A 25850-nucleotide genomic window follows, 5' to 3' on the forward strand; every position below is an offset into this window, starting at 1 on the left:
GAGGTACAGAGCTCTGAGCACAGCCAAGAAATGCTGTGGGACGAGTTTGCTCCCACCTCCTTGCCTACGCTTCCAAAGGAGCTGGGGCCCATGGGACCTGCATGTGCTCTTTCTCAGTCCTGCTGCTATTCCCTACTTCTGCTGCCGCTGTTCTTGTTTTTGAGCCAGTATTGCAGAGGGCATGGCAGTGGAGATGTTTCCTTTAATGAATCACCTATGACCGACTTGAAGCTTGTGAAGCAAAGTTAACCCAGTCAGGATCCTAGCCGGGCGATCGCATTACATCTTATTTTAGTATGCTGACTTATTCTGGGTTTACCCAGGTGCCCTTTAAATAACTGGCCTTGGACTCAGACGGTTGGTGGTACTTGTAGCTCAACTACTGACAATTAAAAAGAGCTGGCTTGAAAATAAGTATAAGCTCTATTCGTATGTGATGGGATAGCTGTTCCTAACAGAAACTGGTAGGTCTCAATGCTGCGTTTTGGGACACTATCCAGATTTTATTTGATTGGTTAGATTGGGCAGTAGAAAGGTGGAGCAAGAGACATCTGAACTGCTAATGTCTGTTCCCCCTCTTCCTGTTTCTAACTGCACAAAATATCAATTAGTGATGAAAGGAGCCTTGAGGTCAGTCCCCGCATGAGTGTCAATGAAACAATAAAGTCTTTAAGACAGTCCTACCTTTAAGAACTTAAGAGATTTGGGTGGGGGGGAAGGGGGGATGCAAAAAGCTCCTTTCCATTCCCTAATTCAATAGGCTGCTTGTTTTAAATTCACTTTTTCTTTGCACAGTGCTGTTCTGTGGATCGGGTCACTGTGCATCAGAGGTAGGTGCCAGAGCCTGGCTAATGTCTGTCAGCAACGCCCACTTACTCTTAGGTTAAGATCTTGCCCACAGAAATCGCTCTGACACGTTTTAAAGCTCGCTGTTCAGAGCAGAATAGGCACCCAGTCCTTTGTCCAGTGGTCAACTCTTTGGTGGGGCACATGTCATCTCAGGGTTTTCCATGCACAATGTGTGCATGTGATTCACCTGCAGAACTCTAAGAAATACAGATGCCCTGACTCCACTCCTTAGATGGGTTCTGGTGAAAGTATTTTTTTTTAAATTTATTTATTTTTGGCTGTGTTGGGTCTTCGTTTCTGTGCGAGGGCTTTCTCTAGTTGCGGCAAGCGGGGGCCACTCTTCATTGCGGTGCGCGGTCCTCTCACTGTTGCGGCCTCTCTTGTTGCGGGGCACAGGCTCCAGATGCGCAGGCTCAGTAGTCGTGGCTCACGGGCCCAGTTGCTCCGCGGCATGTGGGATCCTCCCAGACCAGGGCTCGAACCCGTGTCCCCTGCATTAGCAGGCAGATTCTCAACCACTGCACCACCAGGGAAGCCCGAAAGTATTTTTTAAAAAAAGCTTCCCAGGTGATTCTGATACATCCTCTGGGTTGGTAATGTGGACAGCGAATGTTGCCCCCCATTCCACTTACCCAAGGATCAAGCCATCATCAGCCACCGGAGCCCCAGACACACACACCTCCTCTCCTGGGTGTGCCCCGAGGGGAATTCAGGATGGAGAAAAACAGGAAGCATTCTGTGCTCTGGATACTGGTCCTAGTTAGTTAAGATGCATTTCTGAGGAATAATTTCAATGAACCCAGATCCTTGCATCTTCCCATACCTAGAAGGGCACTAAAATCATTAACTTGAGATGTCTGCTCTTTGTGATTAGCAGTGATCCTTTTATGTTCGACTGCATGTTTTTTTTTCCCCAGCAAAAAACTCCTGTACAACCTGGCTCCTCCCTTACCTTTTTGGAGCAGTTCCTCAGAGCTATCTGAGAGGCTGTCTCCCGGCAACAGTTCTCAGTAACCAGCGGCTGAGCATCTTCTTAGAGGGCAGAACCGCGCTGTTTTACTCACTGCTGTATCCCAAAGCTCACCTGCAGTGTTTGGCACAAAACAGACAAACAGTTCTTATTTTCTGAATGAACCCCATCTTAAAGAGATGAGGCACCTGAGGCTCAGAAAACTTAAGATCACACAGGTGGTGGCGCTGGTCGTCTCTCTATTACATTTCGCTAGGAAAACTTCAGGTTGCTGAGCGATGGCCGAAGGTCGTATATTGAGGCTGCGGTGAACAGACACAAAGGTCAAAGTTTGCTCCACGCCCGCCAAGCCCAGCTTCTCAGGAGCAATTCCTGCTTTGCCAGCCCGGGGCGAGCCGCCACAGCAGAGTTAACCCGAGACTCCGCCCCATGGGCGGGGCCAGGGGCGGTCCGCGTGTCAGGAGCCGCTGCGTCGCCAGCCCCTAGAGCTTTCTGCGCCTGCGCGCGGCGCCCAGAGTCGGACTCAGAAATGGCGGCCCCCATGTTTTACAGCCGGCTGTTGGCTGCCGCCACCCTTAGGAGCCACCGGCCCCGGACGGCGCTGCGGGCCGCCGCCCAGGTATTGCGGCCCAGCCTGCTCTCGCTTTGAGGGTCGGCAGGAGAAAGGGCGAGGTGGGGGACTGGCTCCTGTGGGCGAGGTGTGAGGGGATCCGGGGACCGGCTCGGGGTCACCCCGCAGTCGGTGACATTGGGTAACAGGGGGTGCCCCGCCGGGTCGGCGGGCTGCTTGCCCGGGAGTGCTGCCCGCCAGGACTGCGAGCGGGCTCGTGTTTACGCCTTTCTGTTCCAGGCTTAAGTCTGCGAGGAGCTCCAGCATTTTGGCGAGGGCTGCTCACCCAGTTACTGAGGGGGCGGCGGGGAGCCAGAGTGGGCTCCGTGTGGAGAGGCGGCGGCCGGACGCTTGCTCCTGCTGCTCCGGCGTCCGGCGCGGTGGGCCGAGGCTTCCGCGGCCCCTCTTTGGGGAGGGGGAAAATGCCCTTCAGATGTACTTTTGCGTCCCTTGGAAGCTGTCACACGTAGGAGTGGCTTCACAGAACCAGCCGTGCTTGCTGACTGGCCTTTTCTGGGACGAGGCCGGGAAGTTTCCCATTTCCCCCAGGTAGTGGTGTACTGTTCTGTTTAACAGCGGTAATGCGATGATGTTTACCAGCTTACCAACTGGGGAAATAAGATAGTCTTTTGGATCACTTCATTTTTGCATAGAATATAGTATAATAGACGGCAGGGTGTGTGCGTGTAATAGACGCAGGGTGTGTGTGTGTGTATAATAGACGCAGGGTGTGTGTGTGTGTATAATAGACGCAGGGTGTGTGTATGTGTGTGTGTGTGTGTAAGTAACGGAGCAAGGGCTTGTGTGCCCGTGGCACAGAAAGCCAAACTGTCAGGGGTTGTTTGCAGCAAAGTAAGCGTTTATTTGCAGGGCGCCAAGCAAGGGAGTGTGAGACAAGTCACAAATCCACTACAACTTGGTCTTTAAGTTAGGAGTTGTTTTTAAAGGGGAAGAACAAAGAAGCTGGGATTAATCATTGGCTTGTGTAATTTCTGTGACACTTCTTAATTCCAGTTTCAGAGGGTCAGGTTGTCTCCTGTTCATGGTTCTCTGGCCAAATGGTCCATGGCTTGGGGGCCTATTAGCTCATCTTGCCCTGGAGAAACAACCTGAGTTTGTACTTTAATGATGGTATCTGCAATAGCAATTTTAGTGCGTTAATGATGTTATCAACACAGCAATTTTAGTCATCTGACTCTGGTTGATTAGTGTTCAGTTAGCACAGGATTGAAGTTGGAGGGGACAAGAAAAGGAATAAGCTTTTGGGTAGAGAGATTAATTATAAGTTCAGTAAGGGGACTTGGTTGTAGGAGGGCTCAGTTGGAGCATTTATTGTAGGCCAGGAACTGTGCCAAGCATTTTACATGTAATCTCTCAGTAGGCTTTTCAGCAACACTGTAAGTCAGTCATTAATTTCAGCATCATTGATGGAGAAACTTTGGCTAAGACAACGAGTAATTTGGTCTAGGTCACCAAGCAGGTGAGGTCAGAGCTGAGGCTTAATTCCAGAAGTGTCTGGCTCCAAAACCTGTGTACTTGAATCTGCTCTACGGTTTTTCCTAGAGCATAAGAATTAAACAATTCTTTCCAACATTGACACTGATAAACTTGTGGAAGGGCATGATTAGCTTCCTAAGTCAATTCCAGAACTTTAGGTTGTGTTCTGAAGTAACCTCAGACATGCCATAAATGAATTGATTTAGACTTTTTTTTTTTTCTTTTTAAAGCTATTCATACTTTCAACCTAGTGAATTCTGTGAGTTTGCTTCCTAATAGGAGAAGTGATTCTTTTTTGGCCTTGAACTTCCGTCTTATGGGTCTTAAAGGGGGCTGTCTAGTTTTTAGAAAATGAGACTTTGGTGAACAAATATGTTTCCATTCTAAACATTGTCTTTATACTTTTGGAAATTCCTTTAAAAGTCTTTATCTCTCCATATAGAGATGCCTAATATATTGTCTTAAGCACCTTCTCTTCCACCCTCACATTAAGTAATATAGCTTTAGAGTTTGGAATCACCTTAGTCTAACCCCTTGCTTTTTTTTTTTTTAATTTAATTTTTATTTTATATTGGAGTATAGTTAATTTACAGTGTTGTGTTAGTTTAAGGTGTACAGCTAAGTGATTCAGTTATACATATATCCATTCTTTTACAAACTCTCTTCCCATACAAGTTATTACAGAATATTGAGTAGAGTTCCCTGTGCTATACAGTAGGTCCTTCTTGATTATCTATTTTATATATAGTAGTGTGTATATGTCAATCCCAATCTCCTAATTTATCCCTCCACCTCCCCCCCCACAACGTTTCCCCTTTGGTAACCATAAGTTTGTTTTCTGTGTCTGTGAGTCTGTTTCTGTTTTGTAAATAAGTTCATTTGTATCAAATTTTTTTTTTTAGATTCCACATGTAAGTGATATGATATGGTATTTGTCTCTCTCTGTCTGACTTCACTTAGTATGATAATCTTTAGGTCCATCCATGTTGCTGCAAATGGCATTATTTCATTCTTTTTTATGGCTGAGTAGTATTTCATTGTATATGTGTACCACATCTTCTTTATCCATTCGTCTTTAGATGGACATTTAGGTTGCTTCCACGTCTTGGCTATTGTAAATGGTGCTGCAGTGAAAATTGGGTCTAACCTCTTGCTTTTGTACATGGGGACATAGAGGTGCAGGGCCTAAGGAATCTTGTTCACGGTCACCCACTGAGTTTAGCAAATTCTCTTAAACATTTTGTTTAGTTCTCTGACCCTTTTCTAGTTTCTCTGTATCTTTTGTCCAGTGTATATTTGGTAAAAATAGATCAGGTTAAATAATTTAAGGTATCTTCTTGTTTGTTGTGAATCATACTCCCCAGTAACTACATTTTTCCACTTTTGACTAAGTATTATTTAAACTAGGTATGTGATTGGATAGGTGGTGGGGTAGGAATTTGGCCAGGAATTTGTGGCCTTTTGGCAGTAGGAATCTTCTAAGTGATAATATCAGGAAAGAAAAATACTTAAATATGGGAATCTTTGTGATTATGCAGTGATTTGTATTACCAACATAATTCACAGCTGATGATATTTCAAGTTACAACTTCTAGTGGTGCAAGGAAAGGATTATCAAAATATTTCAGATATTTAAAAAAAAGTTTAAAGTGGTATAAAAAGCTATCAGCAATACCTTATGAGTACTACTAATTCTTTGTAAATAAAGATATTTGAAAATAGATGTAGATATTTGAAAGAAACCATAAAAATATACTTAGAGTTTTGCATCATGGATTTATCCTCAGCCTTTTTTGAAAAATTTCAAACTGATAGGTATGTTCCAACCAGTACATTGAACACCCATATTGCCTTCACCTACATTTAACTTTATACCACATTTGCTTTATCTTTAAAAAAATTATATGATATGCAGTCATATAATTTATATACATATGTATGTATGTACAAATTATATTCATTTATTTTTGCTGAACCATTTGAGAGTAAGTTGCAGGTATCATGGCACTTCTTCACCCTTAGATGTTTCAGTGTATGTCTCTTAAGAATAAGGACATTCTCCTAAATAACCACAATATAGTTATCATACTTAGGAAATTTAAAATTGCTGAAATACTTATATCTAGTGTATAAGTCAGATTCATATTTCCCCAGTTGTCCCCAAAGTGTCCTCTATAAATGGTAGATTTTTTTGTTTTTTTTAAACTAGGATCAGGCCTCTATGGTATTTTTTTCTGGTCTGTCCAGCTAATTAGGTGCCACCTAGTGACTGTGATTGCTCTTATATGTGTTGCAGCTGTTTATTTATACATCTGTGAACTCTGTGGTTGGCCTCATTCTTTATGTGTTCCTGGTACAGTGTCTGGTATATAGGCATTCAAAAATGTTTCAGTGTATTAATATTTTCGCCAAGCTTATGCTAGGTACTCCCCCTTTCCCCCTTATTTTTATTATTTTGAGGTACAGTTTATGTACAGCAAAGTGCGTAATTTATGTACAACTTCAGCTAGATTAATTTTTATGTATGTGTCCATCTGTGTAGCCACCATTCAGATCAAGATATACATACAATGTTTTTAGCCCTCAGAAGGCACTCTCTTTACCAATACTCACCAACAGAAGGTAACCACTTACTCTGACTTCCATCACTGTATGTTAATTCTGACTGGGTCCGAACTATATAAAAAGAAATCACATAAGTATGTATTCTTGTGTCTGTCTTCTTTCCCTTAAAATTATATTTGTGAGATTAATCCATTGTTTTGTGAGCAGTAGGTTTCTTCTTTTTTGCTCTGTAGTATTCTATTATATTAATATACTACAATTTACCCATTCTTCTATTGATGGGCAATTGGGTCATTTCCATTTTTTTGTCTATTATGAATAAGCCTGCTATGAGCATTCTTATATATGCCTTTTGGTAGACTAAGCACTCATTTCTGTTGAGTATATACCCAGGAATGGGATTTCGCAAGGTAGATGTATACTGAAGTTTGGGAAGTTGTTGGTTTTTAATATTAAAGTGAAACTAAATCAGGGAATTGAGCTATCCAAGAGAAATGTGAGCCAGGATTTTAGCTTACCAGATGAATCAGAAATAGCTTGCTATTCTATGTGATTGATTTGTTAGACTAGTGGTTCTCAAACTGTAGCGTGCTTAAGAATCAGCTGAATAACTTTTTACAAGTGCAGATTTCTTGTGGCCCAGTCCAGAGGCTCTGATTTTGTAGATGAAAGGGGGACCCTGGAATCTGCACTTTTAGAGGCATTCCCAGGTAATTTTGATGCAGACTTTTCTCTTTAAGAATCAGACTGTTTTCTGTAAGATTTCTTTCAATTCAGTTCTTATGATACTGTTTCGTATGTATGATGTTTCAGTATTCTGTATTCTGTGTGGGGATAATGGGAATGTATGGGTGGATAACACTTAAATGTGTGATTCCAGTGCAGTTTTCCAAGGCTTTCATAGCACTTAATTTGTTCTACATATTGCCAAATGAAGTTGATAGGATTGAGGAGTTTGAAAAAAAGGGAGGGAGGTGTTTCTGTGTGTTGTTAATGATGGGCTAAGACTAGGCTCTAACTTAGTGGAGCTTTGGGACCATAGATGCTGGAGATCTTTCTGTTTGCATCCTTCCTTCAATAGTTCTCATTGTTGTGGCCTTGCCACCGGTGGCTGACAGCTCTCATACTCCTTTGTCTTTCAGCAGTGACTTATTCAGCTGGTAGAGGGACATCTTATTTCTGTTTCCTACTTATTTCTTTTTGAAAAAATAATTCTTACTCAGCTCTACTGAGGGATATTTTAGTGGCGAAAACTCCTCCAGCTGTATAAAATAGCACTTCTTATTTTTTATTTTCTATCTCCTTACTCTTATTGCTACTGTTTGATGTATTTTGTTTATTGTCTGTGCCTCCCCCTACCCCCGACACACAAATACACGCTAGATTGTAAGCTTTAGGTGCAAGGGTTTTGTTGGGTTCGCCTCACTATTTCCAGTGTCTAGGTGCTCAGTAAGTTTTTGAATGAATGAATGTTCTACGTAGATTGAAAAAGGGAAGTTTGTAGGGCATTTCTTTCTTGGAAGCTTTCGCAGTCCAGTTGTGAAGGACATACGCCTGAACTGGGTTTGTAAAGGAGACACCAGTTAAAGGAATCATTTAGAAGGAATGCATTAAAGATGATGATGTTGCAGATTGGTTCTCTGAGCTGTAATTTGCAGACTATTAGATGGAGAGTTTCATGGAGGAAGTTTACTAGAAAGTGATCTCTGGATCAACACCTGCGGCACCTGCGGGAGAGTGAAGGAAGGAGGACTGAATAGAGGGAGTCATAGAACTGTGGTGCCGTGCATTGGGGACCTCTGCTCTTCCTATGGGAGGTCTGCAGCTAGGATGGTCCTGAATTGTCCCAAATTGGGGTGAGGTGCCAGGTTTTTTTTTTTTTAAAGAAATTCACGTTCTTTTATTTATTTATTTATTTATTTATGACTGTGTTGAGTCTTAGTTTCTGTGCGAGGGCTTTCTCTAGTTGCGGCAAGTGCGGACCACTCTTCATCGCGGTGCGCGGGCCTCTCACCATCGCGGCCTCTCTTGTTGTGGAGCACAGTCTCCAGATGCGCAGGCTCAGTAATTGTGGCTCACGGGCCCAGTTGCTCCGTGGCATGTGGGATCTTCCCAGACCAGGGCTCGAACCCGTGTCCCCTGCATTGGCAGGCAGATTCTCAACCACTGTGCCACCAGGGAAGCCCGGGTGCCAGGTTTTTACATCCTTCCCTTAACCCTCATTGGCCAGTCATTGGCTGCAGGCTGACAGTGGGAAAGGAGGTATGACTTAAGGCAGGGAGGCTCCAGTGAGGGGACTCAGCTGAGACCTGTCAGCTGCCAACACTCCCAGCAGCTGAGCTATGAATGCCTTGGTCCCAAGGGAGGATCTGGGCAGCACACCACAATGTGCACTACAGATGAAGTAGGGGTTTGAGCTTTGAATGCACGAAAGCTTAATGGTACCAGATCATTCAGTTATCTCTAGTGTCAGGCAATTTGTTAGGTGCCGGAGGAATGGTGGAGAGAAGAAAGATGGGAAGGTTTTTTGATTTGGTGGAAATAGGAGATTGGTTTTAGATCTGCAAAATTTGACATTGAGGTAGAAATGCTCTGTAGATCATTAGAGATATGGTAGTAAAGCTCAAAAGATAAGGACTAGAGGTGATGAGGAAATAGTTAAAACTACAACGGTAACATTTGATATTAGCTAGTAGATTAGCTCTTAGTTTTGTGTTGTAATTTACTCTGAGTATTATATTTTGATGTCTTAATAATTTTGTTATAGTTTTGAAGAACGGAGTACTCTAAATAAAGTATTTTGAGAAGGTGTTTTTACCAAGAATTACTGCTAAATCACTCTCTGTATAAATATGTCCCCAATTTCTCTAGGTTCTGGGAAGTTCTGGATTATTTAACAACCATGGACTCCAAATACAGCAGCAACAGCAAAGGAATCTCTCACTACATGAATACCTGAGTATGGAATTGTTGCAAGAAGCTGGCGTCTCCATTCCCAAAGGACACGTGGCTAAGTCACCAGATGAGGCTTATGCAATTGCCAAAAAATTAGGTACTAAATTAAGAAAAACTTATGCCATCTCGACATGGGATCTTTGATAAGATATGAACTTTACTTTTGGTTTAATAACAACTTTTGGCTTTTATTTTGTATTTAAAAAATAAGTTTTATTAATATAAAAGAGAAGGTGGAACTTACGATTGTTGGCATCCTAAAATTATTATGAGATTATTCTGTGCTCCCATAGTGCTGATAACTTAAGAATCAAAGCTTCAGGAAGCTGAAGTCCTGTTTTTAGTTATAACTATGGGGAAGAAAATTCTGGCTGTGATGATTCTTCAGGGAAATGGTGACGGAAAATCTTACCTGTTTATGCGATTGTAAAGAGAGGTCCAGTATTTCTCCTGTCCTTTTTTTTGGACATGAAAAATAGAGAGCCAGAAGGGGGAAAAAAGAAGTTGAGCATTAGAATGTAAGCTCTATAAGAGCAGGGTTTCTTTGTCTTATTTTGTTCACTGATATATCCCAATCTCTTAGAAGAGGGCCTGACACTTAGGTAATCAATAAATATTAATATCGTTAAATGAATTAAATAGTTGCCTATGTTTATTAGTAGATTATTTTATTGATAACAGAAACCTTAATAGGTTTTGTTAATTTGAATTTATATTAATCTCTTAATTAAAAAATAAATGTTGAGTTTGGAAAGTATGCTTCACATTATATTTTTAAGGATTTAATAAGAGAACATGATAATGAGTAATGTAATAGCTATACACTGCATTTTCTTAGTAGTAGTATTTAAAATCCCACCAATTTTATGTAGATTACCATAATTAATCTCCTTTGTATGTACATTTGATTAATATGGCTTTAAATGTGCTTTGGTGGAGACTTTGCTTTTATTAGTTTTTCGAGAAAGATGTGGAACATTTTAAACTGTTTGAAATTGTAAAAGTCTTCATCTCTATTTGTACTTATTTGTTTCTAGAATGGGTTTTTCTTTCAAAAGTGAGGCATGTAGAAGATCAGAAAGTTGTCATATATTATATGATATGTTTTTGAATGAGGTAGCCTTGATTTCCTTGACTTGGAAGCATGATTTTTTTTTTTTAAACATCTTTATTGGAGTATAATTGCTTTACAATGTTGTGTTAGTTTCTGCTGTATAACAAAGTGAATCAGCTATACGTATACATATATCGCCATATCCCCTCCCTCTTGCGTCTCCCTCCCACCCTCCCTATCCCACCCCTCTAGGTGGTCACAAAGCACCGAGCTGATCTCCCTGTGTGATGCAGCTGCTTCCCACTAGCTATCTGTTTTACATTTGGTAGTGTATATATGTCAAGGAAGCATGATTTTTAATTTACAGTTTTGTTTATTGTTAATCAGAGAAACAATTTTTTTTTTTAAGGACTGATGGTTTTATTTATTTAGTACAAAATCCCAGGAGTGAAACTGCTGGCTTGAAGGGCATATGCATACTTACTTACTTACTTTATTTATTTATTTAACATCTTTATTGGAGTATAATTGCTTTACAATGGTGTGTTAGTTTCTGCCTTATAACAAAGTGAATCAGCTATACATATACATATATCCCCATATCTCCTCCCTCTTGTGTCTCCCTCCCATTCTCCCTATCCCACCCCTGTAGGTGGTCACAAAGCACCGAGCTGATCCCCCTGTGCTATGCAGCTGCTTCCCACTAGCTATCTATTTTACATTTGGTAGTGTATATATGTCCATGCCACTCTCTCACTTCATCCCAGCTTACCCTTCCCCCTCCCCGTGTCCTCAAGTCCATTCTCTACATCTGCATCTGTATTCCTGTCCTGCCGCTAGGTTCTTCAGAATCATTTTTTTGTTTTAGATTCCATAAATATGTGTTAGCATACAGTATTTGTTTTTCTCTTTCTGACTTACTTCACTCTGTATGACAGTCTCTAGGTCCATCCACCTCACTACAAATAACTCAATTTTGTTTCTTTTTATGGCTGAGTAATATTCCATTGTATATATGTGCCACATCTTCTTTATCCATTCATCTAAGTGTCAATGGACACTTAGGTTGCTTCCATGTCCTGGCTATTTAAGTAGTGCTGCAGTGAACATTGTGGTACATCACTCTTTCTGAATTATGGTTTTCTCAGGGTATATGCCCAGTAGTGGGATTGCTGGGTCATATGGTAGTTCTGTTTTTACTTTTCTAAGGAACCTGCATACTCTTCTCCATAGTGGCTGTATCAATTTACATTCCCACCAACAGTGCAAGAGGGTTCCCTTTTCTCCACACCCTCGCCAGCATTTACTGTTTCTAGATTTTTTGATGATGGCCATTCTGACCGGTGTGAGGTGATACCTCATTGTAGTTTTGATTTGCATTTCTCTAATGATTAGTGATGTTGAGCATCCTTTCATGTGTTTGTTGGCAATCTGTATATCTTATTTGGAGAAATGTCTATTTAGGTCTTCTGCCCATTTTTGGATTGGGTTGTTTGTTTTTTGATATTGAGCTGCTTGTAAATTTTGGAGATTAATCCTTTGTCAGTTGATTCATTTGCAAATATTTTCTCCCATTTTGAGGGTTGTCTTTTTGTCTTGTTTATGTTTTCCTTTGCTGTTTAAAAGATTTTAAGTTTCATTAGGTCTCATTTGTTTATTTTTGTTTTTATTTCCATTTCTCTAGGAGGTGGGTCAAAAAGGATCTTGCTCTGATTTATGTCATAGAGTGTTCTGCCTATGTTTTCCTCTAAGAGTTTGATAGTGTCTGGCCTTATATTTAGGTCTTTAATCCATATTGAGTTTATTTTTGTGTATGGTGTCAGGGAGCGTTCTAATTTCATTCTTTTACACGTAGCTGTCCAGTTTTCCCAGCACCACTTACTGAAGAGGCTGTTTTTTCTCCATTGTATATTCTTGCCTCCTTTATCAAAGATAAGGTGACCGTGTGTGTGTGGGTTTATCTCCGGGCTTTCTATCCTGTTCCATTGATCTATATTTCTGTTTTTGTGCCAGTACCATACTATCTTGATTACTGTAGCTTTGTAGTATAGTCTGAAGTCCGGGAGCCTGATTCCTCCAGCTCTGTTTTTCTTTCTCAAGATTGCTTTGGCTATTCGGGGTCTTTTGTGTTTCCATACAAATTGTGAAATTTTTTGTTCTAGTTCTGTGAAAAATGTCAGTGGTAGTTTGATAGGGATTGCATTGAATCTGTAGATTGCTTTGGGTAGTATACTCATTTTCACAATGTTGATTCTTCCAATCCAAGAACATGGTATATCTTTCCATCTGTTGGTATCATCTTTAATTTCTTTCATCAGTGTCTTATAGTTCTCTGCATACAGGTCTTTTGTCTCCTTAGGTAGGTTTATTCCTAGGTATTTTTTTCTTTTTGTTGCAGTGGTAAATGGGAGTGTTTCCTTAATTTCTCTTTCAGATTTTTCGTCATTAGTATATAGGAATGCAAGAGATTTCTGGGCATTAATTTTGTATCCTGCTACTTTACCAAATTCATTGATTAGCTCTAGTAGTTTTCTGGTAGCATCTTTAGGATTCTCTATGTATAGTATCATGTCATATGCAAACAGTGACAGCTTTACTTCTCCTTTTCTGATTTGGATTCCTTTTATTTCTTTTTCTTCTCTGACTGCTGTGGTTAAAACTTCCAAAACTATGTTGAACAATAGTGGTGGGAGTGGACAGCCTTTTCTTGTTCCTGATCTTAGAGGAAATGGTTTCAGTTTTTCACCATTGAGAATGATGTTGGCTGTGGGTTTGTCATATATGGCCTTTACTATGTTGAGGTAAGTTCCCTCTATGCCTACTTTCTGGAGGGTTTTTTTCATAAATGGGTGTTGAATTTTGTCGAAAGCTTAGAACAATTCTTTTTATTCAGATTACAAGCAAGCTTCTTTTTATTCAGCAAAAGCCTTATGTAAATTCGTACTACTTTTGCTGAAATTTTTGTTAATTATTGGTGACTTGTAGTTTGAACTTGTCCATGGTAAAAGATGAACCTCATTTTAACCTTTAAAATGCCATGTATGTTAGAGGCTCTTAAGGGTCAAGGCTTAAAGAAAACTTGTGATTGTATTTCTGTAGTATTTCTTGCAAAGGCACTTTATTAACTACCTTCTTGAGATTCAATCTTATATATATGACCTACATGTTAATTTCTAAAGAAGACCCAGCTAAGTGAGAAGGAAAATTTGGAAATGTAATTGAGAAAGTGTAAGGTTTTCTTATCCTACCCTTCTATCCTTAAGGATGACCCTTGACTTTGTTCTTTTAATTTTGTTAGTTTAATCTCTTGAGTGATGCATGTTTTGTTTACCAGTTCTTTCCTTCTTAATAATGCTGAAGGCATTAAGTGTTTTCCATACCACTGATTAAAGGGCCTGATTTAATGAAGTCAGTGAAAGCTAGTATTTCTTTTTCTATTTCCAAATTATTATAATTGGTTTTCTTAATTAGTGTTCCATATGTTTTCTCATTTAGTCAAATTTTACTATTTTGTCAGAAAAAAATAATTTGTGTACAGACTTTTTCATAAAACGAGTAGAATTTATTCAGATGCCAGTCTCTTGATTTCTTTACTCATTGTAAAAATATTTAATGATTTTTAGCTGTAGAAGAAGGAATAGTTAATATGTATAGGATATACTGTAACTGTGAGTATTTCTGGCAAGTTCTCTGGAACCAGGACTTACAAGTAGTAAGGAGCAGGTAGGCAGCTCTGATTTTCAGCTCCTTGGAACAGAAGGAAAGTGTGTCTTTGTCAAAGAAGGCTGCAAATGATGATTGCAGTATGGGAGTGGGATTAGTGACTAATAAGGACCTTTAAATCTAGAGGAGCAGAAATACTACTTTTTAAAAGATGTATTTCCTAACTACTTTGAGGATGTTGAGACAGTTTTTTTTTTGTGGTGAGTCATTAATATCAGAAGATATTGATTATGGGATATAATTGCACAGGGTGTGATATGAGGTGCCCTAGAAATACACCTGGTTCTTTCCATCTAGCTAGCAATTCCCAGTGCTGACTTTGGCTAATTTTTGCTTCTCAGTTACTGCAAAATTCATAAAATGTTAATTCCCAGTTATTTAAAAAGTCTTACCTCATCAAGCAATATACTAGGGCATAAATGCATTACAGGTGTGACAAACTATTGCTTGTCTTTGTGGGTGGCAAGAGAAGCTGAGTTAACATGGGGACTGGGGCCACTTAGCCCTATAGCTGGTAACTCCTCCCAAAATAGCTCTGACCTCTTTCCCCAGTATTCCCTACAAATTCTGTCATTTTCTGTGTGTGTCATGGTGTGATAAAAGTTGGAAAACACTGTCCTGGAGGCAAGTTTTACCTGTTGTGAATAACTGAAGTTAGGGATGGAAGAATGGTTAGAAAGAAATTTAATTCCAATATTTTAAAATACTGTATGAGTCCACAAATGAAGGTTGATGAGCTGGAAGATCATGGAGAAGTTTCTGGAATGGATTATCAAAGGGATGGTTGTTAAGCACAGAGAAATGAAGTAGTTATAATTTAGGGTCAGTTCTAAGAGCAGATTCCCACCTCCTTCTTGTAGTTAACAAGAAAATATGATTTCAGTAAGGCATTTGGCAGAGTTCTCATGATTTCCCTATTGACTGTGGAAATATAGTTTGGATTCTAGTATAGTTAACGTAGAATTTCTCTCTGGGTGAATAAACATGCAGAGGGTGTCAATTAATGAATGTCAGCCCAGAGGGAGATTTCTAATGGCATACAGTAGGACTTTGCCTTCTTTTTCCTTTTTCCATTGTTTTATTAGATGACTGTAAATGAGGAATGCTTACAACGTTTGTGAATGACTAAAGCTAGGAGGGATGGTGAATATATTTTAAAGACAATCTTGGGATCCATAAACGATCTTGTCTGGCTAGAGCAAAGGGCCAAATCTAGCAAGACTGATTTGCTCATTGTTATATCTACAACTCCAGCACAGTGTCCGGTATGTAGATGCAACTGTTGACTGAATTAATGGAATTGAATAAAATCTTTGTTTCAGTCAGTTGTCCTCAGATTTATCTTCTAATTCTTCTTCCTGTCTTGATAGTTGATGAGATTGTATGTCATTACTTTTTTGTTTTTGTTTTTGTTTTTCTTTTGTTGTGAAGGTCTTTTTTATTTTATTTAAAAAAAAAATTTATTTATTTATTTATTTATTTATTTAGGCTGTGTCAGGTCTTAGTTGCAGCACATGGACTTCTTAGTTATGGCATGTGAACTCTTAGTTGCGGCATGCATGCGGGATCTGGTTCCCTGGCCAGGGTGGACCACCAGGGAAGTCCCCGTGAAGGGCTTTTTTGAAGAATCATCTGTGCCCTTAAGGAGTTTATTTTCTTAAAAAAAGAAAATTGACGCTTTGGGGAAGAGCCTCTGTCTTATAAAATGTTTTTGAAAAAATAGAGCTTCATTACTCTTACTTAATAGCTCAGTATGTTAAGTTCCCAGCTTAATTAATAAGAATGTTTGAATTTAGCCCAGCAAAGCACCAGTTTAGCTGTTGTCCATTTTTACATTACATTTACACTGTTTGGATTATAGGTATCCTCTTTGGAGATAAATGAATATTGCTGAAGTACTAGAAAACTGACTTGACAGGTAACCAGAAACAGGTAGAATGACTAGTGGCTGCTCCTTTTAGTTCGGGCATGAACTCTCTAATTTGCCATAGTTCCTGAGGCTACCTGTTGTCTTCTCAGTAAGAAAATTATTGTTACTTTTAAGGAAATTTCTAAACTTTCTCTAATCTTCATCTGGTATTAGTTGTGGCACTTGGGAATGGTGGGGACTATGGCAAATTGAAATGATGTCTTGTGTAAACAAGGCACTTGCGGTCAGTTCTAGTTGCAGGGCCCAGGATTTCCAGTTCTGTGTTTCTCAAGAGCAGTGGAAGATCTAGATTCATAAGAATTCTCTTGATTTCTAAATGTTCTTTTATTTATCATTCAGAAAATATTATGCACTAGAAACCCTCCCAGGACCTTGCAAACATCAATGAACATAACAAAGATTCTGCCCTCCTGGAGTCTATATTTTAGTGGGGGAGCAAAACAAAAATGATAAACGTAGGAAGATTATATGTTATGTTCGAAGGTGATGACTTCTATGAAAAAAAATGGGCTAAGGGGGATTGGTCATGGGTGGGCAGATGCAGTGTTAAGTAGGGTGATCAGGGTAAGTCTCATGGACAATTTAGACTTAAAGAAAAACTGGAAGGGAATGAGGACCTTTCCCAAACGGATACCTGGATGAAGAGTATTCAGAGAGAGAGGGCGCATCAGTGCCAAGTCCTAGGGAGGAACACGCCCAGGAACAGGAAGATTAGAGTTGCTGGTGTGGAGTGAACAAAGAAGAGGGCATGATACAAAGGACAACGGTGCTGGGGGATTACACAGGGCCTTGAGGCCATTGTAGGGACTCTGGCTTTAACCCTGAGTGAAGTGGGCATTCAGTGCAAGGTTTTAAGTAGAGGAGTTATATGCGCACTTTGGCTGCTGCTTTGAGAATATTCTTTTGGGGACAAGGGTAATCTAGGTGAGATGTAATGGTGGCTGGGACCAGGGCCTAAAATGGAGGTGATGAAGAGTGGTCAAGATTCTAGATACATTTTGAAGGTGGAACCACTATGATTTCCTGACTGAATGGATGTGGAGTATGAGAGGGTTTTTTTTTTAAAAAACACTGCCTGGACTGATTCATAGGGCCGTCTTCTGACTTAAGTGTACATTTCCAGTGTGGACACATTTATATCATTAATTTTCTAAACATTTTGTAGTAATTGTTTAAGTGTTAACTTTTGGTCATTTTTTATTTGTTTGATCACAAACTATTTGTTACCTCCTTGATCAGGTGGGAGTGCCCTCTCGTTCAGCTTGGTATATGCGCATTAGAGTGGCCTTTCCCCAGTAGTAGAATTCCCATCTTTAGCCTATTCAGATACACATTTATGGAGTGGTGGTTATATCCCAGGAACTGCTTTGTGCTAGGGATACAAGGAATAAGACAATGTCCTTAACCCTGACATCAAAGGTTAATTGTTTTTCATAATGTAATGTTGGTGTTACACTGCTAGTATGGGCAAAATACTATGAGAAGCAACATGAGGAGGCTTTGAACTTCTGCCCATCTCGGGAGACAGAATGCCCCTCTAAGATGCATTGCTTTGGATCATGAAGAGTAGTACCTAGGCTTAAACAGCTAGTTTGGTAATTTTCTTCAGCATGCTAGAAAGGGGAAGAAAAGAGAGAGACCAGTTTACCTGTTAAAGAAGAAAAATTCAGAGTATTTCTTAAAAAATGTTTTAAAGACTTAGAAGTGTAACATTCTAGAATCTTTTGATAAACATACCTTAACTCCTGATAGTCCTCCTCACAACAGTACAGCTCAAGAATGTATATTAACAGGACTTTCTGTTAGTGGGACAATGTGAATTGGTATCAATAGTGGCACTTTCCCTGAAAGTCATGGTACATTTCTACTCAAAGCAGCATTTATAACTCAAATTGTCATAGTGTAGTAAGTTTACATATCAATAGAGGGAGGAAATTGTTAGGAAGACATTTGACCCTCAATTTTGTACTTTTAGTACCTTGCAAAGTACTAGATATTTAAAGTATCAAGGAAAGGTAAAATTATTTTCAGTATGCTTTAAGAAATGGCTTAATATGAGTGGCTCATTTTTTTAAGTTTGTGGGTCTTTAGGTGGTGAATGTTTTAGTGTTCTAATCTAGAAAATCTATGTACATGGAATGCCTCCTTTTTTGACATTGTGGGTAAATGAGACTTTACTACATTTAATAACACTGCTTAATATGTATGTTTAATAACAAAATATTGTGTGTTGCATGCTGCTCCGTGCTTTGTATCTAATAGAAGTGTTTTTCTTCTAGGTTCAAAAGATGTTGTGATAAAGGCACAGGTTCTAGCTGGTGGTAGAGGAAAAGGAACATTTGAAAGTGGCCTCAAAGGGGGAGTGAAGATAGTTTTCTCGTAAGTTATGTTTTAAACATACGAACATCATTATTAAAGAAAACAATGTATATTTGTAAAAGATGCCCCTTATTATTATTATTATTATTTTTTGCCCCTTATTATTGAATTGATAAAAATACTGAGATTTAAATATTAGATGAGATAAGATTTTGGCTGTCATGTGCTTTTGTTTTTCTCAGTTGGAGGAGGAAAGAGTTTGAGTTCTTTTTCTTATTTTAGTCCAGAAGAAGCAAAAGCTGTTTCCTCACAGATGATTGGGAGAAAGTTGTTTACCAAGCAAACAGGAGAAAAGGGCAGAATATGCAATCAAGTATTGGTTTGTGAGCGAAGATATCCCAGGAGAGAATACTACTTTGCTATTACAATGGAAAGGTCATTTCAAGTGAGTAATTGTAGACATGATACATTTAGGATGATCTTATTACATTCAATTTCAAAAGTTGATGATTATTTCTATTTGTATGGGAAGGGTTAAAAAGGTATGGTCCATAATCTATTTGTATATGTCATGGGAACAATATTTTTATGTCATTTTTAAAAACCAACATGATTAATGCCATCAAACTTAATACTATAATATTGTGGTAATAAAAACTGTAGGCAAAACCATGCTGAAATAAAATCCACAGAATTTCCAAATTGTTAATTTGCTAAGAGCAGTTTAAATCATTTCTGATTCACCTTTAGATTCCATAGACTGAGAAAATAATTTCTAGCACAGTAAGATATTCTAACCAAAGAGAAAGTTCCTGGAACCGCTAAGAGAATGTGTATCCCTGGCTTCATCTTTTTCTTTTTCAACCTCTTCGTATTTTTTATAGTTCGCGGTTTGTTTCACAAGAGGATTTGATACTTGGTAGGTTCAAGGATGGCATTCAATAGCAAACAGTATGCTTCTAAGGAGCATAACCTTATTCTGCTCTGCTCTCTTTATGGAACTTAGAATGCTAGCAATGAACTTAAGGCATCACATGAAGAGAAAATTCCTTCATAGACCTAGGGCTTGGAAAGGGCATTGACAGTGATTTTATGGTGTAATTATCTGGCTTTTTGAGTGCATTGGTTAACTTTTATTAGCTGAATCTGTGTAGTAACTAACTTGTCTTTTGAAGCAGGCTGGGTACGTATTTGGTAGCCCTAGTCAGGATTTGATGTAGAACATCACTAATTACATAATTAGTAATGTAACAAAAATTTTAAGGGGTCATGAAAATGTTTTCTTATATAAAACAGCTTTTTAAAAAATAGCTATTTTCCATATTGTGATTTTTTTTACAGTTAATTAAGTTTTCTTGTAATGTTTGAGTGATATTATAAAATATCTTTTGTAACTTTGAATTTTTATAAGAAAGTATTTTTTAAGGTATAACACTAGATGGTAGTAAAAACCCACTCAGAATATAAGATTAAAGAACATTGTTTTATTCATAAGTGATGTCTTTACCTCTGTAGGTTTCTTGATGTGATAGAATTTAGTTTTGTAAGTTACTTTAGAAATCCCATGACAATAACCTTATATATTACAAATATTTGCAGAAACTATGTTTTTACAAATTCATTTATTTTCACTACATTTTCTTTTCCTTTTCATTGATGTTATATATCAACATCTATCATTTTGTTAGTTATTAATGTTTTTACTTTCTGTTATAGCCAGGAACAAGGTATATGTGCCTGGACAGTTTGAGATATGAGTCCTGTAATATTGCACAGAGTAGCTCATCTTGATTAGAATAAATGTAGCAAACTTAATATGTGTTATTAAAGATATGAATATAACACAGTGAATATATTGTATTAAAGATATGTTAAAGCATTAGGAAAAATGATCAAATTTGAATTCATTTTAAGAACTTGAATTTTTGGAGAACTCTGAGTCTTATTAAGGAAAAATGTTTTTATTTCATTTGCACAAGTAATACATAGTTGTAATAATTCATGCTAAAAATTCAATAGTACTAGTTGAACCATCTGGCCAAAGACATTATAATGTGCTTTGATGCTATCATATTAGGCCAATGTGGAGTTGGTTGGTATTACTTTTTGGGGTAAAAAGAACTATTTTGGGAATCCCTCTGGACAGGTTCCTATTAAACAACAAAAAATAAGTCGGCTATTTAAAAAGAAAAGCCCATTTTGACTGAATTAAAGTCATATGCTTAGGACTTAACTGATCTTTTTTTTTTTTTTTTTTAACATGTGGGCTTTTTTTAAAAAAAACTATTTATTTATTTATTTTTGGCTGCGTTGGGTCTTGGTTGCTGTATGCGGGCTTTCTCTAGTTGCAGTGAGCGGGGGCTACTCTTTGTTGCCGTGTGTGGGCTTCTCATTGTGGTGGCTTCTCTTGTTGCAGAGCACGGGCTCTAGGTGCGCAGGCTTCAGTAGTTACGGTACGTGGGCTCAGTAGTTGAGGCACACGGGCTTAGTTGCTCTGTGGCATGTGGGATCTTCCCGGATCAGGGCTCGAACCCGTGTCCCCTGAATTGGCAGGCGGATTCTTAACAACTGCGCCACCAGGGAAGTCCAGGACTTAACTGATCTTTAAAAATTGCTTTTGTTGCTTATCTGTTTTCAGGAGATGAATCATAAACTCTACTGGTATTCTTTGTATGTATTGCATCAGGAAGCCTGGGCAGATATGTACCATGGGGTTGATGTGCCAAAAAAAAATCAATTTAAATTCCTATTCTGTGTTTTGGTACTTTTTAAAAGTCAGATTTCTTAACATTTGCCCAGTACCTGTTGGGAACTTCTGGGCTGAGACAAATCTGATTTAACAAATCACATTTGCTGCTTTATTTTCCTAGTAAAACATTGCAATCTGCTGTAAATGAATGGTATGTTTAACTGTGTCAGGTTTTTACTTTGCTTGGATTAAATATAAAATGTGCTGCGAGAATTCCAAATTTTATTTTCCACACTTTTATTTCCTTAAAAAGAGATACTTATTTTAAGTGGCCTCTTTGTCATATGATTTTAAATTCAAATCCATTTTAAGGCAAAACCTTTTGCAAGACCAACAGGAAAAGAGGAATTTAGGTTAAGAAGGTGAAAATAGCATTATTAATTTATTTGAAATTACAGTTCTTTGCTAGAACTTAAATTGTTCTGAAAGCTTATTACTAAAATTTAAAAGTTAAAACCAAATCATTTAAACAGAAGCACCAATTTATTCAGCAGTCATGACCATATGCAAAACTACAGTCATTGTTTTAACTGATCTCTATTTTATTTACCTATGTAAGCTTTCTTCTGACTAATTGGCTATAAATTTTGGGGTTTCTTTCTAGTTGGTCAGGGAATTAGTACAAAGAGAATTTGTTCACTTTCTTTTATATATTTATTATTTCATATGTATTTTCTTTAGACTTTTCTCTAACTTATAGCAAACTCTTGGAGATCTAATCATTACTTTAGTGAGAATTTAATATTAACTTTTTTCCCCCAGTAGTGCTGCCTTTTATGTGGCTCTTCACTTCTCTTATCAGTAGATATGAAAAGAAAAGGACAGTAGAACTAGAATAAAATGTTCAAATACTTTAAAAGTTTGTTGATTCCACCTTTTCAGTTGAATAAAATTGTATTTGGGGGTTATCTGTAGATTACTTATATTATACTTCAATAGCATGGCAGTAGATTCATTTATCTATATTTTACTTTAATAGCATGACAGTAGTTGATAGATTCTTCTTAAATCTGAGTTTTTTCTTCTCTCTTTAGATCTCTGTAAAAGCTTATAATTATGAATTGCCTTTCTAGGGAGGAAGTGAAGAATACCTTTTCATTTGAAGTTTATAGAGAAAGTAAAAATTAGACTTTAATTTCAAACATTTCCCTTGACTTAAGCGTGCCATTATTCTCTTCTTTAGTCTCAGAAACGCACAATGAATTCTTCTATTAAATTTTTTTTGTGTTTGTTGCAGTGAGTTCTGACACCAAGTAACCAGAACTGAGCCAGACTTCACAGGTTAAGGACACAGTCCTCCACATGACTGCCCTCACTTCAGACATCAGCCTCAAGTTTGGGGGTCCCCAGGTCACCCTCACTTCTGACGAGCTGGCAACAAGTTTGGGAATTCCTAGTACCCCTCAGGTTTCATAATTTGCTAGAATGACTCACAGAACTTAGGAAAATACTATACTTGTGATTACAGGTTTACTATTGCCAAAGGATACAAATCAGAACCAGCAAAATGGACAGATGATGCATAGGGCAATGTCTGGGAGAGTCCCAAGCATAAAGTTTCTATTTGCTTCAGGGATGTGTCACCCTCCTGACATATTGATATGTGACAATACACAGAATATTGGCAACCACAAAAGCTCACTGAGTTTCTAGTCGAGTTGTTTTTATTTTTTAAATTGTGGTCAAAACATAGAATATGAAATTTACTATCTTTTTTTTAAAAAATAAATTTGTTTATTTATTTATTTTTGGCTGTGTTGGGTCTTCGTTTCTGCGCAAGGGCCCTCCAGTTGCGGCGAGCGGGGGCCACTCTTCATCGCGGTGCGCGGGCCTCTCACTGTCGCGACCTCTCCCGTTGCGGAGCACAGGTTCCAGACGCGCAGGCTCAGCAGTTGTGGCTCACGGGCCCAGTTGCTCCGCGGCATGTGGGATCCTCCCAGACCAGGGCTCGAACCCGTGTCCCCTGCATTGGCAGGCGGACTCCCAACCACTGTGCCACCAGGGAAGCCCCTGAAATTTACTATGTTTAACAGCTTTTATGTGTACAGTACAATAATGTTAACTTTGTGCATATTGTTGTACAACAGATCAAGGACATTTTCCATCTTGTGAAACTGAAACTCTATATCCATTGAAAAACACCTTCCCCTTTATCCCTTCCTCCAACTCCTGGCAACCACCATTCTTTCTGTTTTTAAGATTTTGACTATTTTAGATACCTCATATCAGTGGAATCATGCAGTATTTGTCTTTTTGCGATTGGTTTATTTTGCTTAACATAATGTCCTCAAAGTTCATCTATGTTGTAGCATATGTCAAGATTTCCTTACTTTTAAAGGCTGAATAATATTTCACTGTATGTATGTACATTATTTTCTTTATCTTTCATCTGTTGGTGGACATCCAGGTTTCTTCTGCATCTTGGCTATTATGAATAATGTTGCAGTTAACATGAGCATGGAAGTACCTATTTGAGGTTCTGTTTTCAGTTTTTTAGGATATATACCCAGAAGTGGGATTGCTGGATCATATATGGTAATTCTATATTGAAGTTTTTGAGGAACCTCCATACTGTACTCTACAGTGAGTCCACTATTTTACGTTTCTACCAACAGGGTACAGGAGTTCCATTTTCTCCGCTTTCTCACAAACACTATTATTATTATTATTGACAGAAATTATCCTAATGGGTATGAGGTAATATTGTGGTTTTGATTTGCATTTCCCCAATGATTAATAATATTGAATACCCTTTCACATGCTTGTTGGCCATTTGTATGTTTTTATGGACTGAATGTTTATGTCTTCCCCAAAATTCATATATTGAAGCCCTAACTGCCAATGTCATGGAACTGTGTAACTGGAAGAGTTTTGAGGTGCATGCTAGAAAAAGCTGAGATTGCCATGAAAGGACTTTTAAAGTTGATTCTGGTGAGGACTCAGAAAGAAAAGAGTAGAGATACAGAGAAAGCTTCCATCTTCTTAGAGATTATATAAATAATCATGAACAGAATGTTGGTAGAAGTACGGATGGTAAAGACCATTCTGGTGAGGTCTCAGAAATGAAGAACATGGTTTTGGATGATGCAAAAAAGATGATCCGTGTTGTAAAGTGGCAAAGAATTTGACTGAATTGTATTCATGTTCCAGTGTTTTGTGGAAGGTAGAACTTGGGAGCGATGATATTAAATATTTAGCTGAGGAGATTTTTTTAACAAATTTACTTATTAATTTTAAAATTTTTGGCTGCTTTTGGTCTTCGTTGCTGCGCATGGGCTTTCTCTAGTTGCGGCGAGCGGGGGCTACTCTTCATTGCAGTGCACAGGCTTCTCATTGTGGTGGCTCCTCTTGTTGCAGAGCACTGGCTCTAGGTGCGCAGGCTTCAGTAGTTGTGGTGTGCAGGCTCAGTAGTTGTGGCTTGCGAGGTCTAGAGTGTGGGTGGGCTTAGTTGCTCTGCAGCACGTGGGATCTTCCTGGACCAGGGCTCGAACCCATATCCCTTGCATTGGCAGGTGGATTCTTAACCACTGCGCCACAAGGGAAGTCCCAGCTGAGGAGATTTCTAAGCAAAGTATTGAAGGGGTGGCTTCATTTCTCCTTACTGCTTATAGTAAAATTTGAGAAGAGAGAAATGAATTGTAGAAGGAATTGTTAAGCAAAAAGGAATCAGAACTTAAACGTTTGGGAAAATTCTCAGCCTGCCTATATTGCAAAAAACTAGAAAGCTATCTGGAAGATAATTATGAAGGGTGTGGCTGAAGAACCATTTGATAAGGAGATTAGTATGGGTGTGAACCATGAATTGTGAGAAATAAATGTCTGTTGTTTAAGCCACCCAGTCTGGTATTTTGTTATAGCATCCTAAGCTAAGACATGTATTTCCTTTGGAGAAATGTCTATTCAAGTCTTTTGCCGATTTTTAAATTGGGTTGTTTGGTTTTCTGGTTGAGTTGTAGTTCTTTATATATTCTGAATATTAATCTCTCACATACAGTTTGCATATATTTTCTCCCACTCTCTAGGTTGCCTTTTTGTTGATTGTTTCTTCTGCTTTGTAGAAGTTTTTAAGTTTGATATCGTCCCATTTGTATATTTTGCTTTTGTTGCCTGTGATTTTCTGTCTTATTCAAGAAATTATTGCCAAATCCAGTGTCATGAAGCTTTTCCCCTGTGTTTTCTAGGAATTTTACAGTTTCAGGTCTTACATTTAGGTCTTTCATCCATTTTGAGATAATTTTTGTGTATGTATAAGGTAAGGGTCTAACTTCATTATTATGCATGTGGTATCTAGTTTCCCTAATACCATTTGTTGAAGAGCCTGTCCTTTCCCCATTGTGTAGCCTTGGTACCTTTGTTGAAGACCATTTGACCATATATATGAGGATTTATTTCTGGGTTCTCTATTCTATTCCATTGAGGTCTGTCTTTGTGGCAGAACCATACTGTTTTGATTACTATAGCTTTGTAATATGTTTTGAAATCAGGAAGTAAGAGGCCTCCAGCTTTGTTTTTCTTTCTCAAGATATTTTGGTTATTCAGGGTCCTATGAGATTCCATGTGAATTTTAGGATTTTTTTCCCCTTATTTTTGCAGAAAATGGACAGTGGAGAAAAGATTGTATTGGGGGAA

The 25850-nt window shown here is 38.5% G+C and overlaps 1 protein-coding gene across 1 annotated transcript in view; it reads left to right on the plus strand.

Annotated features, from left to right (window-relative positions):
• Positions 1-2299: 2299 nt before the first annotated feature.
• SUCLA2 (succinate-CoA ligase ADP-forming subunit beta) overlaps positions 2300-25850 on the plus strand; it is a 48123-nt gene continuing 24572 nt past the window's right edge. The window contains exons 1-4 of the mRNA XM_082365562.1: positions 2300-2438; positions 9363-9543; positions 18433-18532; positions 18755-18917. Of these exons, the coding sequence (XP_082221688.1) occupies positions 2349-2438; positions 9363-9543; positions 18433-18532; positions 18755-18917 (534 nt within the window). The 5' untranslated portion in view covers positions 2300-2348. The remainder of the gene's footprint in view (positions 2439-9362; positions 9544-18432; positions 18533-18754; positions 18918-25850) is intronic.

The sequence above is a fragment of the Balaenoptera borealis genome (assembly GCF_965194805.1).
Source record: "Balaenoptera borealis genome assembly, chromosome: 18".
NCBI lineage: Eukaryota > Metazoa > Chordata > Mammalia > Artiodactyla > Balaenopteridae > Balaenoptera > Balaenoptera borealis.